This window comes from Buceros rhinoceros, unplaced genomic scaffold (assembly GCF_000710305.1).
Source record: "Buceros rhinoceros silvestris isolate BGI_N320 unplaced genomic scaffold, ASM71030v1 scaffold38251, whole genome shotgun sequence".
In the NCBI taxonomy this organism is placed as follows: Eukaryota; Metazoa; Chordata; class Aves; order Bucerotiformes; family Bucerotidae; genus Buceros; species Buceros rhinoceros.
The window spans coordinates 18,805-33,281 of record NW_010393161.1 but is presented as its reverse complement, the minus strand read 5'-3'; the positions used below and the strand labels follow the sequence as shown (position 1 = coordinate 33,281).

General features: G+C 38.0%; 1 protein-coding gene across 1 annotated transcript; it reads right to left on the bottom strand.

The window, feature by feature from the left end:
* Positions 1 to 615: 615 nt before the first annotated feature.
* On the bottom strand, positions 616 to 8,573 carry FAM196B (family with sequence similarity 196, member B). The gene is made up of 3 exons (XM_010144763.1): positions 7,261 to 8,573; positions 4,295 to 4,369; positions 616 to 802 (listed from the first exon to the last, which is right to left on the bottom strand). The coding sequence occupies exons 1-3, from the start codon at positions 8,571 to 8,573 to the stop codon at positions 616 to 618; spliced, it is 1,575 nt and encodes a 524-aa protein (XP_010143065.1).
* Positions 8,574 to 14,477: the final 5,904 nt, after the last annotated feature.

The following is a 14,477-nucleotide window of genomic DNA, read 5'->3' as shown; positions in this document are numbered from 1 at the left end:
AAATGGCTGAAACTTGGAAATGGTTGCTTTTCAAATTGAACCGATAAAAAGATAAAGTAAAACTCAACCCGAAGTTCTTTTTTTCTTTTTAAATATTAAATGACAGCATCAAATATGTCAGTGGCCACATAAAATGTAATTGTCTCCTTTGAGGTGCTGTTTGTTTGAACATAGGTTCCCCTGAATTTGTTCTTGATTATGTGGTTGGTGTAAAGATCCACAAAATTCTTTCCTTTTAGTTCATGTTGCTTGTAAATAGGAGGTGAAGACTGTGTGACACCCTTAGCTTTGTCTACCATTATTTTTTTAAAGTAGAGATTTAAACCTTGTTGTTTTTGAAAAGGTGAAAAAAAAGTCTTTAGAAAGCATATGAAAGTGTCCTTGGAAAAAAATGATAATTTCTTTTGAAAGAAACAGTTTCTCTTTGAAAATAGTATCTTCATGCACCTTTATTCAGTGAGATGATGTAAGTAAATTCAATTCTTTTCATTTTTCAGATACTCTAATTAACATTCTTTAGCTTTGTGATTTTGTAATAGCACATTTTCAGGTGTGTGCTCTTAAACCTCTTTCTGCCCTAGTGTCTTTTGAGATGTAAAACGATCTGTAAGGAAGTCAAATCCACCAGAAGCATTTTCTTTTCACCTTTTTTGGTTTTCTTCTTAACTCCTTTTTCTCGGGAGCTGGATTATCAGATGGTCGCTTCTGAGGTGAAGCTGAAGCTGGACTTTGTTCTGCATGATCCAGCATTTTCAAAACCTGATGAAATCTTCCTTCTTGCTGTCTGAAGTCATATTCTACACTATGGAAAAATGAAAGAGATTTAAACTAGCAAATGAGAAATTCCCTCTTTAAAAAACACGTGGAAAGGATGCTTACCTCCTGAGAGCGATTTGGCATCATTCGATATTAGAGCCTGGTTAAAAAACAAGGGCTGTAGATTACTGCATTAAAAATAATTTTCTCTCTAACTCTCTTCTGAGGGAAATGTTTTTCTTTGCATGATTTAAGTATACCAGCACTGTGCCCAAAACAAAGGGACCAAAAATTAAGGGAGAACAAATGCAAATGTACTAGGATGACCTTTCAATGCATTCCATTCCATGATCAGGCTTCGATACTCTCCCCTAACTCAGTCCTGTGCTTGGCATGAATTTAAAGCTCTCATATGCTTAACTTGGTTAAATGGGAGTGACTCCTGCTAGGAGAGTGGCTAGGACTGAAAACAGATGAAATGAAGCAAATATGTAAGTCTCAGAGACAAGTATTAGTTAACAGTAAAGACTAATGTAACTCACTTTCTCCTCTGAAACCCGTAATTATTGTTGATGTCAAATGAGAGAAAGCCAAGGTATTAATTAGATAAGATCAGGTATATGCACAGAAATAAAGGTAAGGTTCAAAAGAATTGATGTGGACAGTGACTAAGCAGTTTGCGATCAGTACAAAAGCAAAACAACAAAAACAAAAAGCAAACAAAATTAAGAGGTAGTGCTGTATAGGTTTTCTCTGTTTCATCCATCTTTTCTGGGCAGGAGAGTGGGAGTTATATCAGCTATGTCTGCTAGGGAGCTTTTAACAGGTGGAGGGGAGTGTAGAAAGGAGCTGCTTCTGTTTTCCATCATGCAAGCTCTTTGGGCAGAAAAAAGCATCACCGCAGGGATGTTGGGATGGCACATTAAGGCCTTGAACCTAATTTAGGCACTGAGTAGAAGAAATCTGTAAAAGTAGTAGATACGCATAACTTTAAACACTATTAATTGTATGTTATGAATATCAAAATCCATAAACATTGTAGAATAATGTGTTAAATCAACTAGAAGCACACTTCTCTTTAATATGTTTTGGGGTTTTAATGAAGTAACTGGCAAAAAGAAAGCAATAGGATTATTCTAATTTAGAACTGGAGAGGGATCTCTGGACAAGGAGCAATATATAATAACTATAAAGGGAGTAGAAGAAAGTGATACGCCCAACAAATCTGATTAGTGTCTCTTCCATTTTATTGGCTTATTGCTAAAACTGCAACTTAATACTTTCCGTAGTCACAGATTGCAAGTGCTGGCGAATGGAATGTTTGGTCTATGGCATACGTAAGAATAACATCTGTTCACATCCTTTTTTTTCTTTCCTTCTTCAAAGTTTCTAATTTAGTGTTGGAGGGATCATCTCTAGAGGAAAGAGGTCAATTCAGTCTTCATTTAATACTGTCTCTTATATGCTCAGATAACTTCTTGGTTTTGGTTGCTGCTTGCATTTGTTTATTATGATATAAACATTTGTTTTACAGAATTTAGACTGAAGCTCCCAAGACTTCCCACATAATCTTTCTGGGTAGTTAATAAAGCTGAATTTACAGCCACTGTATACCTGGTCACTGTTAGACTGAAGACCTCTTTTCATGACTTTACTGATCAGTGTAATCCACACTTAGAGTGATAGGAGATTAGCGTGTTGCTCTTTAAGAGGAGGAAAACAGGAGCAACAGAAACAGAGGAGGTTTTTTAAGAGGAGGAAAACAGGGAGCAAGATGAAACACTCGATTCTATAATTAATGACAACAGTGATGCTATGCTAGCAGAATACAGACTTGCATGGATCTTTTGGGCTACATATAACACATGAATTGCATGGGTTTGTCTAGAGCAAAAACTGATAACAGTACTTTTTCAGAATGTTGTCTAATCAATATATTAAGAACATCAAATGTTACTCAGTGCTTTTTTTTTCATAACCACATGGTGTGGAACATCTCTGTAAAGTGGAAACTGTTAGATTTCCCTGCTGGCTCCAGAGACTGATTTTTCAAAAACACTGACCAACGGGGGAAAATCTGTTTCATCCCAGATCTTTCTGCATACAGCTTCAGTCTGTGCTCTAAGATGAGTCCTGTACCTCCCTGCCGGTATCCAGTGTGCTGTGCAGCTGACTACCAGCTTTCCCTCAGAGGAGCTGTGCTGTGTAGTTTGTGACACATCAATTACTTTGAGAGTTCGTCACCAGAGGTTTAGGACATCAGTACCCAACTGAGCTGTATGGTGAACGATTGGTTCCAGTACTGTGTCTAACCTTGACTTGACCTAACAAGTTTATTAAGCTCTTTAATAAGTTCAGCTCCTCCAGAAAATGCACTTTGAAAACCACTTCCATATGGGTAGAATCTATTCATTATATCCATAAAAAAATTTCAAGTCATAGTGCTTACTGGTGAAGCTGTTGGTCTGCCATGTTCTTGGAAATATGGCAGAAGTTTTCAACCTAGAAGGGAACTTATCTTACCCTTTATTTCTGTAAATGTAAACACGTTTAAATACGTAAAACCTCTGGAATACTAATACATACCTTTGAAGAGATAAAAAATTTCTGCGAGATGTTTCAAATCAACTTCTCCGTAATTTTGCGGTGTAATGTCTACGTTCAATATCTGATCTTCACAATATGTGACTGGCAAGTTCATTTTCCACTGAGCTTCATAGAAAACAAACTTCAAACAGCCTATCAGAATTGTGGTAGGTGTAGCAAAGAAGACAAGGATGTGATTCAAGTCGTCTTACTGAATCGAATAACTGAAGAGGTGTGTTTTCTGCCTCGTAACGGAGGTTGCAGAGATTATCTAATGGGTTTGTAAATTGGTATCAGCTCTATAAAATCCTGTGCTGAGTGGACAGCCTAGACGTGTGGCATAACCAAGGCTAGCTCTGTGGCTAACGGCTGGCCAGTCAGGCTCTCAGTGTGTTTGTATAGACACAGCATTTGAAACACGTACAGCTTCTGGAACACGGTACTACAAAGTGTTTTGGTCATCAGAGTTGAACATAAACTAAAGTTGGAATTTGGAGTAGCTTACACTCCAAATAACAACAAACATTTACTGAAGTGCGAAGTGTGGGAGTTTTGTTGTGCAGAGCCAGCTGGCATTTGGAGAATGGAGTGTTTGTCTGCTTCAAGGTCTAAATTTATGACAGAAATCTTGGCTTTACAAATGTAACACACAAAGGGAATTTCATCATCAGAAACAGCACTGAAGGTTTCCAAAGCATACTAGAAATAAATAATGCTGTGAAGTATTAGTGGGAAATTTCTATTTGAATTCTCAGAGCTATGGTACCTCTCTCATAACACCAATATTAATTGTTTTCTACTTGGCAGAACAACCAACCTCACACATACCGCTTGGTCTTTTGTTAAAAACTGGATTATTATTAATTGACACCTTTTATACCTTTGAGCAAAACATTGTACTGCACATTTCTGAGATAGACAGACCACACAAAACTGGGCAGGAGTGAAGTACCTGTAAATGATACACGCGGTGTTCTGACAGGTGCTGCAGTTGTTGAGGTCTTGACCAGTGTGATAGAAGTTACGCCTGTAATAAACAGTAGTTCATGTCACATGTATTTCTAGATACATTGACAGATCTTGCATGAATAAAAATAATTCTGTTCACCACTTCTGTTATCCTTACTAAAAATTCTAGTGTCAAATCCTGCCTTAGAAGGTTGCTGTAAAAAACCCAAACTCAGTGTTGACTTATGTTTGTCTTGTGTCCCAGCTCATGCTATGAAGATTCTGGTTGCTCTCCCTTACGCTTTCCATTCTTTCTCTTTTCCCTGTTTCCTCATCTGAGTACGAAGTCAGATTTTTACTGCTGGTTGTAAACAAATTTGGAGTGTTGAGGAAACAGGGGAAGTGACTTTCATACTTACACCAACTAGTGTTCAATTATTTTTATGATGGAGAGATCTGCATTAGAAACAGTTTGAGGTGATTTAGGAGTGTTCTGTTGCTGCCAAAATAATTTTCTGATTGCTTTTGGAGTTGAAGTGGAGGTTCTTCACATGAGTAGTTTTGCCACCTCCACAAGTACTTGGAATGCTCTGTGTTACTGTGAGGTGATTCTATTGAGATGGATTGAGGTTATCATGGAACCTTGGTGTGGAACTAAAAGATATTTGGTAAAATTTTTTTTTTTCAACTGTGTGGTCACTGAACAGAAAAAGACTATAAATACTGCTGAATAATCTGATCGTGCTTTCCCAGTAAATTACTCTTTGTAATGGTCAGATTTGCAACCTTAATTGAAGCTTGTCTGCTCTGTCGAACATAACTACGTGCAGAGCAGAAGGAGTGGGTGTTTTTTCCTGCAATTTCCTAAAGAACCCTAGTCAGGTGGTAGCTGTATGAAACATGCTTGAGACAAGTAATTGCTTAAGCGTGACACATACTTGGATTTTTCCCCCTCCCTTGGATCTTTTGGGTTTTGGTGTTTTATAAATGTTTTGTATTTTTGTTACCAGATGTCTAAATGAATTTTGTCTGTTGCATTTAGGCTTGTTACAAAATTGGTGCTAGAAAATCATATGGGCTTTTTGGATAGAGAAAAATGACTACGAAAACAAACGTTTGAGAGATGATAGTTGGAGCTGAATTACATGGGAAAAAGTGTTACTTGGATTAAAAATTTATGTGGGCACAGTGGAAACTTAACTGAAGTATATTCATGATAACAGCCAGATGGACATTACTGTAATGTTTCCAGATTGAAAAATGTTATCTGTACAGAGGACAATTGTATATTAACTTAATTTATGTTATTTTAGGATTTTTAATGAGTTGAAATTTGTATTTGGAGTGTGAGTTGGAGAATTATTCATCAGAAAGAAGGTAATTTTAATTTCCAGATAAAATACTTTGAGAAAGAAACAGTTGTACAAAATAGATTTATTTTTCTGAAGGTGTAGGAAAATAGGAGGTATAAAATTGTGGCTTCAGGCAGTTATGTCCTGACAGTTTTTGCACAGCCACACAAATCTTTTCGGGCCGCATGCAAACACGGGCAAAGACCTGGTGTCAGTGCAGCCTTCTTTTTGTGAGGTTCGTGGAGATGTGGAAGATTATCTGATTTATTCCTTAATCATAGTCACTAAATACTATGGCTGCACATGATCTGATTTTAAAGGATGATTAAGGATGCGGTTTTATGCACGAGTTGTGCACAGATGATTATTCGAGATGTGTAAGCTACCTGTGCTAAGTATAAAAGTAAATGTATGATAACATAGACTTCATGTTGGTTTGTCTTTAAAAATAAAATAAAATGGCACCGTTACTCTCTTCATACTTTGAAAAATTTTCTTGTGGGTTTTTCAAAGACAAAAATTATTTGGATATACACTACATTATCATAAACCAGAACTCTAAAATGTGTCCTAGATGCATCTCCTGTAAGTCGGAGCTGCTGTAAACAGCTCGGAAAGCACTACACTATTAGGATAGTCTAAAACCTGTGTTGAGCTTAGAAATATTTAAAATTCTGTTTTAACCTTGTCCCACTTAGGTGTCCCATCTTTAGACATTACTTGCATTTCTAGGATTATGATTACTTGTAACGCGTCAATAAGCTGCATAAATAACTCTTGCAGCCTTGGCTAACGCTAAAAACAAATACAGGTCTTGATGGCTATGACAGTGCGGAACACAGTCACTCTAAAACCCGAGATTCCAAAGTCACCTCCTGCTAACATCTTCACAGACCATGTGTCCATAGTCTTAACCCCTTTTAAGCACCTACCTCCACCTCCCGGGAAAGCTTCCTGACATGCTGAAGCTCCGGAAGTTTACCTGGCATTGTGCCTTTTCCTGCGGTCAGGGCATTCCCTTAAGCAGCGATGCTGTCTGTGGCATCAGGAGCTGTAACGAGCCGCGTGGGCCCATGCGGGGCTTTAGCACTAATCCTTTGGCTTGCTTGTGAGGGCAGTAATACCTTGTTGAACAGAAGCACGTTTTTGCTGATATAAACCATTTCAGGAACAGGGCTGCTTTGGCACCAAGAGCAGACCTGAACTTGCTGCTAGCAGGTAGCTGGCTTGTCCTAGGTTTTGATTTTACTACATTAGTACATTAGGCTGCTGCGTTTTGCGGTTCTGCCACATACAGATTTCAGTTGGACAGAGGCTGCCAGCTCTCAGGTGTCCATGGCTTTGTATCTGACACCATCAATCTAAATAAAAAAGGGACTTAATAAACTGTGTCTCACACTGGGATTACTAAAGGCAGTGTCAGCTAAAGCCCAGTAATAAAGAGACTTGCCTGTCTGCCGGGGCCGAAATACCAGCAAAAGGATCTAAGATATCATTTTTGCAAACTCATCTTTAAGTATTGCAAGAAAGATTGGTTTTTTTCAGTAGCAAAGGTTTAAAAAATGGTAACATCTACCTTATGCTTCAGATGAATTACTAATATTAAAATGTACCATACCCTTCACTGAGGGCTCTGGATTTTTCCAGGTCTTGGATTACATTCAAAAGGACTTTAATCTTCTCCTGGTTCGACTGCAAGGATTCCTCTACAGACTGCAGCCTGCCTTGTAGGGCGCAGAGTTCGCCATGTGCCAAATGAATTTGATTGATTTCGCTAATCTCTTTGTTCGTTTGTGGTTTTATTTCATTCCTTGGCAGATCAGACTTTATGTGAAATCCTTCTGAACAGCTGTTACACTGGGAACCATCAGACAGGGTAGAATTTGTCTTGATTTCAGCACCGCATGCCAGGATAGATTTCAATGCGTTACTGCTGTTCAGTGATGTTGTGTGATCATTGGGTGATGTCACACAGCTGGAATTGCTTTTGTGCTCTCCTGACTGTTGGCAGTCACTGAGAAAACAGGGAGATGGACTGTGATTTGATGGAGGTGATAAGGGGGTAGTTTCCTTACTGCTTGCATCTTTGGCTACAGGCAACTCAGAATCACTTTTATCTGCTTCACAGGAGTCAGAATGAGGGTTATATTTGCTGCAGTTAGCAGAATTGATCAGGCAAGGGTATGCTGTTTCAGAGTTAGATAACAGTGTGCTGTTTTCAGTATTCTCATGGCTGTTCACGTCAGTAGAAGAATGCAGCGAATTACTTAGATTTGTGGTGGTGTCTGGTGCATCCATGGAAACGTGGCTGTCTCGTGGAAAACTCACATGTATGTATTCAGGCACCTGGGTAGAAACAGTTGTCTTCTCTGATACTGAGAAATCATCAGCATGGATAGGTCCATTGCTTTGTGCTTTTGATGGTCTTTGACTTAACTGACTGTCCACCTCACTGTTCTGAAATTCGTCTTCCAAATGATTTGTTATTCTTAGGTAACAGAGCTCTGAAGACATTGTGTCCTGTTCAGAAAGATCACCGCTGACTTGGATAGCATTTGTAGGCTCAGCTGGCATTTCTGTTAATGATTTGCTTACTGTCAGCTTTTTCTTTTTGAAGACTGGGAAGTGTTTCCTGAGGCTGGGAGATGTTTGTATGGCAATATTCCGAAGCCCCTCCTGAGCCCCTGGGAAGGATGGAGATTGATGTAGCAAAAAATTCTGACCCTTAAATATCTCTGTTTTTCCAGTGCTGAATGCTATATCTTGGGCAGGATTAGTATCCAGTTCTGTCTTTATGTTCTCTCCATCATCCTTGAATCGAACTTGCTGCGATTTGGTCCTGCGGTGGTGAGGCTGTCGCATAAAATCAGCTGAATCCAGACTGTTCCTTTTCAGTAGCACTGGGCGCATTTTCATGTTTTGCTGGGCCATTGAATCACAGTTTATAGTCTGTAGGTAACGTGTTTCTTTGCGACCCATTTCACTGGTCATTTGAACAGTATATTAAGATTGTTCCTGAGATGCAAATAAATTCCTTACCCCTGAAAAAGCTAAGCTTTTCAATCCTCTTGTCATCATGTATACTTTCAACTGACATGCTCTCTTTACGGATGCTCTTTCAAATTTAATTGCTAATTAGTCCAAACACGAAGATAAATTAAATATCGAAGGAAAGATTTCTTGTGGGCAGAAATTCATGTGTTCTGAAGCAAGCATGATCCTTGCAGTACAGCCACAGGCCGTTATGCTTACAGTTAATGAACTAGAAGGTAAGTCGAGTCTATGGCTTTCCTGGGGGCTCTTATTTGACAGTCAGCTCTCCATTAGTGATCCAGCTTTCTTATGATGGACCAGTCACATATGTGTTACTTGGATCTTGCCCAAACAACAAGCATAATAACTTTTGGGGGCATTTTCATTTCTGATGCAGGTTTTTCTGATGGAACATATTTGTTAATACCAGAATGAACTGCTGCTATTAGAGAGAGGTTTTTTCCTTCAGCCATCTTTTTAATGTGGCAAATGGAACTCTTCTTCCCAAACAGTTCAGCAGAATGTAACCACTTCTGACCAGGCAAAAATACAGCATCCAGTGGGTGTCAGTGAGAGAGGTTACTGACGTGTAGTTGTTAATTCAGCTCATGCAAATATGAGGCAAACTATATCCAAGGGACTGTTTCATGTGGGGAAGCTCTGTAAATACTTGGACATCAGAAAAGTGGCCCAGACCAAATAGCCAGCAAATGCAGAATAAAAGGAAATGTTTCCTGGAAGTAAGAAGACAACAATTGTAGATGAATAAATTGCCAAACATTGAAATTTTCTTCTGCTGTCTCCTAACTATTCATCTCCAGTAGTTTTGTAACTTTGTTGGTGAGATACTTGTATAGAAACTAAAAAACTTTTTATAATTTTGAAGAAGTGCTTAAAGTTTTCTTGGTATGAAATACAAAACATCCAAAAAGGATATAAAATATGCGGGGTGTTTGTGTTCTCTTTGTGATAGCATTCATGTGCAGGCCTGAATCTGGTCACAAATAATGGATCTTAAAACTTCAGATTTGAAAATGGCATTATATCTTGTTATGGATGAAATAAAAAAATCCTGAGTAATACCAATCTGAGTTCTTAATTTGGATGCAAGTTGAGGTTCAACCAAAACTCAGAATTCTTTTCATGTTTTTTGAGTTGCTTGTTTTCAAGTGTTCAGATTTGAGTACAACTCTTGGTCAAGAAGAAATATTTTATTTTAAAATGCAATTAATGCAAATGGAAGCTTTTCTGGGGAGATTTCATTCCTGTCTATCAGTTATTCGGGAATCAAGACTGAAACTGGTTGCATTGCCAATGAACATGTGATGTTCTAGAGCTGCAGTAAGAAAAGATAAAGGCAGTAAAAGTGAAACCGAAGCCTTGCACTTCACCTGTGTGAGTAGAGAGCTTCACGTCAACATGACCAACAATCATATAGGCCAAGGCTAATCTTGTTGCTTCAGTGTTTTTATGTAAAAATGTAAGTTTGGTAGAATTCTGTTGGCCTCCTTTCTGTTACAAATTTAGATTCGTTAGGGTTTCCTGAGATAGGACATAGAGGTGAGTGTATGCTATATATAGCTTGTTCAAATTACATATGTTTAACTTCTGTGTAGTTTAGCCAGGACTCCCCACTCCAGATCTCTGCGGTGTTAAGGATGTTTTCGCTGTTACTTACCCAAATAATCTGACAGACTTCCTCACAAATGTGAATTCTCCTACCTAAATCATTTCAGAATAGTTTGAGCCAAAATTTGATATATACAATGAATAGTAGCAGATTTTGAGTTCTGAATTTCAAAACTCATACGATGTACCTGTGTGTAAAATATCTTTCCTGTATTTTTACTAAGTTATGCTAAATCTGAAACCAGCTGCTAGAATAGAGTAGAACAGGGGTAAGAGGAGACATTTATGCAAAATATGGTAAATATCCTATGGGAGTTTCAGTAACCCAGCATAGTTTGCTTTTTGGATTACAGTGATTAAGACTGAGGCTAAATTTTCAGCATAGTGTTCATTTCGTATTAATCCCATTCCCTGTTAATTCACTGGTGGCTTCATTAGCCTTACTACTTCTGTTATCATAGTGTACCTTCATTTAAGCATTGCACAAACTTTACCGTGTTTAATTTACAGGAATTGATGGGATGGGTGCAGTGGGGAAGATCTTGTTACAGAATACAGCAAACTGTTATGGAGCCCCACGTAACATTTAGACAATGGAATGTAATTAAAGCAAAGCAATAATGTGATATTATTCTATTATGACTTTCTAGAAGAAAATGAGTGGGTGATTTCACTGCAGAGAGAAATGTTGCATAAGATATCAAGGAAACAAATACATTCATAAATTATTGTACAAATATGTATGTTAACATGTACATTAATATCATGATATGCCAGTATTAAGTTGCTTAGGTCACTGCTTGTTCACTGGGTACAAGTATAGACAATAAACAAGTCAGACAGCTTCTGCAAATAAAGTTCTGGTGCCAAGTTCTGAATTCTCATATCGTCCACTAATTACTAGAGACTTTTTACAGTTTTGTTTGAGAATGTCTCTAAATATTGCAGTAGCATTCTCCACTTCCCATCACAGCTGCTGTGCTCCAGGCAGATGGACTGCTTTAGAAGTTATACTTGCCCAATTAAATTCAGAAAGGAGCTTTAGAAATCTAATCCTTTGTGTTTTAGATACAAGTAAAAAGCCCTTAAGGGTTTTAGGAGAGCTCTCTACTTTGCTGTAGAGGCATGTGAGCTAGATTCTTGCTTTCTTAATTTGCAAATTGCTCTCTTAATTCTGTATGATTTTCAGCTACTCTGGCATCCACCAACCTGGGGTTCACATGAATTGTTGTAATGCAAGTTTTGATGGTGTTATTTATATTAAATCAAGCTGAAATAAAAACACGTAGGTAGAAATACTCAAATATTTGGCTTGAAAACCCCAGGTAGTGAATTTCAAGGAGTTATCTGTGTGTGTTTAGATTAACATTGTAACAATGCACCATTGCCAGTTAGAAAGCTTAGAGAACTTTTTCTCTTGCGCAGGATGTAATTCCTCCCCCTTTTCTGACACAGCAATTAACAGGTCTTGTTTTGCTTGTTTTTTCACCTTGAATGAAGTGTGAAAAATTCTAAGGATCTATTTTATAGAAATGCTTTCACTGTGCTAATTGAACTTAGGTCATTTGTAACAAAAAGGGTATGGCAGTTTTAAATCTGTGCCTTGTAATACTAACAGTAGTTTTGGTAGGGGAAGTGTACTGGGATTTAGTAACGTCTGTAGCATCCAGCTATCCAGCCTCCTCCCCCCGTCCTCTCCCTCGGCAGCTGCCTCTCTGTCCTGAGGAAATGCCTTGTGCCTTGGGTGTTTTTCTTAATTACCACTGTGGATTTGATCCAAATCTTAATTTACTGGTTGTTGAAGCAAGTGGGCTACTAGGTGCTCGACAGTTAATTTTAAATGGTGCATATTTCATGCTCCTCTAATTTGAGTGTGTGAATCTGACTCTGATAGATATCATTGCAGTTTTTCTTCTCTGCCTGGCTTATACTGTTAAAGGAGAGGAGAGGAGAGTAGGGTAGAGGAGTGCAGCTGGTAAGGGTATCTGAGGACTACGGGAAACTGCAGGAAGTGAAAAAGAATGTAGCAAAGGGCAGTGGGGATTTTGCAAGAGTGCAGATGTGCCAGTGTGGTGGTTCTGGGAGGTTTGTGCAGTTTGTGGAAAAAGTTATATTTGACATGGTTTTCAAACTCATTCAGCTGCAGTTTGACACCTTAATTTTCGATTTTAGTAGTTAGCTCAAAAACCCGTAGTGTTTTTCCTTGTGGTGAAAGTGTGACATACATTTGCAGTATTAGCTTTTCTTATATGCCTGTGTTAAAACCAGTATTTCTTGAAAAAGAAGTTTGGACAGACCCTTTTCATTAAATAAATAAATTCTCGAGGCTAAAAGCATTTTGTGAGGGCTTTCAACAGGAGAATGATTAGTGTCATTTGCCTTGTACTTTTGAGCAATAGCACTTTAAGCTTCCTAATTCTCTATTAACTTTTTGCCGCTTCCAAGTGATCTACCTACTGAAGATTAAACCACAAATGAATTCAGGCATTATAGATACGATAGCTGACAGAGCTGTAATAACTGTAATGTATGATTCAGACCGAGTAGTTTTGTCACGTCTGATCTGTGGTTTATTTAGTGTAATATAAATTTTCTGTGATATGGACATTTAGATGGACATTTTAATTTTAAATCGTAAATTCGATTTATATAATTACTGTTTGAGAATTTAATTATGGTTTGTGTTTGATAATAAGCTGTGTCCTAGGTGGGAGAATCAGGATCCTCAGTTTCTAAGAAACTGTCACTTGCCCTTTGTGTTGCAAATCCCTCTGACATTCCTGAACTGTTGGCGAGACAGGAGGCTGCGTGTGGTGTGGCCAGTCTGGACTGTGTGCTTGGTACCAGCTGTATGAGAGACTAATCCCTGCAGAGAATTCATCCCACACGCAGGTTCGTCCCTGCCTTTCAAAATGAAAAATCAGCGTCTGAAATGAAACTTTTTTTGATTAACAAGTATGAATTCATGCTTTAAGTGCATTAGTTTGCGTGTCACTTGTCTCCATGTTCATGTTCTATCTCTGTCAGGATCTTTGACAATAGATACTGGCCAAGATGTTTAATTTAGCCATACCTCTACTTCTTAGAAAACTCCTGTTGGCGCTTTTCTTCAAAATAATGAGAGATGTTAAGGATAAGTTTAAATATGCTTCTGAAATCCCTGCAGACTAAAATGAAACATGCATCACCAGAGAGCATGAAGAGCTACAGATGGGTTTAAAGCTGTTGCAGCTGAATGAGGCTAAAAATTCTCTCCTTTCCCCTTTTCCTGCCTTTTGTCACTGTAATACAATCGTAGCTGAACTGCATTGAGTTCCCCGCATTCCTAAATGTAAACAATAGTTTGAAGTTGACTGTCTTTGTTCTTCCATCCGAAGACCTCAGTCAGGTTTAGATGCTTCGCCTTCTTTCTTTTCAGTTTTAAAACATGAGTGTTGGCAAAAACATGATGAGACAGATTGCTACATATTTTGCTTTTGAGATGTACAGTTTACAGCTGGGATGAAAAGTACTCTCTCCAAAGTGGAAGCAATTTTTAAAATCTAAAAGCATAAAGAAATTTAATCTAGACGTTCTGTAACTGTAAAAATTCTTAATGTTATTATCCAATTTTTTCTCTGTTCGGTGTTCTCTCAAAGGTAATCTCCAAAGCAGCAATCATACTAAGTCATTCTAGGATGGCTTATAATGAACATCTTACGTTCTTGTAACCTAAGAAACCCCAGTGGAGTTTACATTCCTATTTTCTGCTAATTTCTAAGTTCACTGCGGCCAGAAAGGAATTCATCACAGTCTGGTGGACAGCAGAACGGTTTGTAGTAGTTTCACCTTCAATTTAAGGTAACCTTTATGTTTATAGCAGGCTTTTCTATAGCAGCATCAGGTTCTTCGGGGATTTTGAGAGCCTGGAGTAGAATGATAATAGAATACCATTGTATAAGCAACTTGTAGCATTCTCTTCATGTGAGTAGTTTTAAGGATAGAATAAATAAGACTTACACTTGGTTGAAAGCTTTCTACCCTTTCGTATCATGAAAGCATTTCTCATCCTAAAATGTCTTTTGAGAATTTTTGAAATACTATTTGTTTTCACTATTGAATTAGTGATAGATTTTTTTTTTAAATGTAGTTTGTACCCTTATCAGTACATACTTCTAAGTGAATGTTTTTGGG

Excerpts from the sequence above, each read along its gene's own strand:
- FAM196B (XM_010144763.1), bottom strand. The coding sequence starts at position 8,573 with ATGGCCCAGCAAAACATGAAAATGCGCCCAGTGCTACTGAAAAGGAAC. Across the intron at positions 4,370-7,260 it reads TCCAGAGCCCTCAGTGAAGG|GCGTAACTTCTATCACACTG; the intron begins GTATGGTACATT and ends TGTTTATTACAG. Across the intron at positions 803-4,294 it reads ACCGCGTGTATCATTTACAG|TGTAGAATATGACTTCAGAC; the intron begins GTACTTCACTCC and ends ATTTTTCCATAG.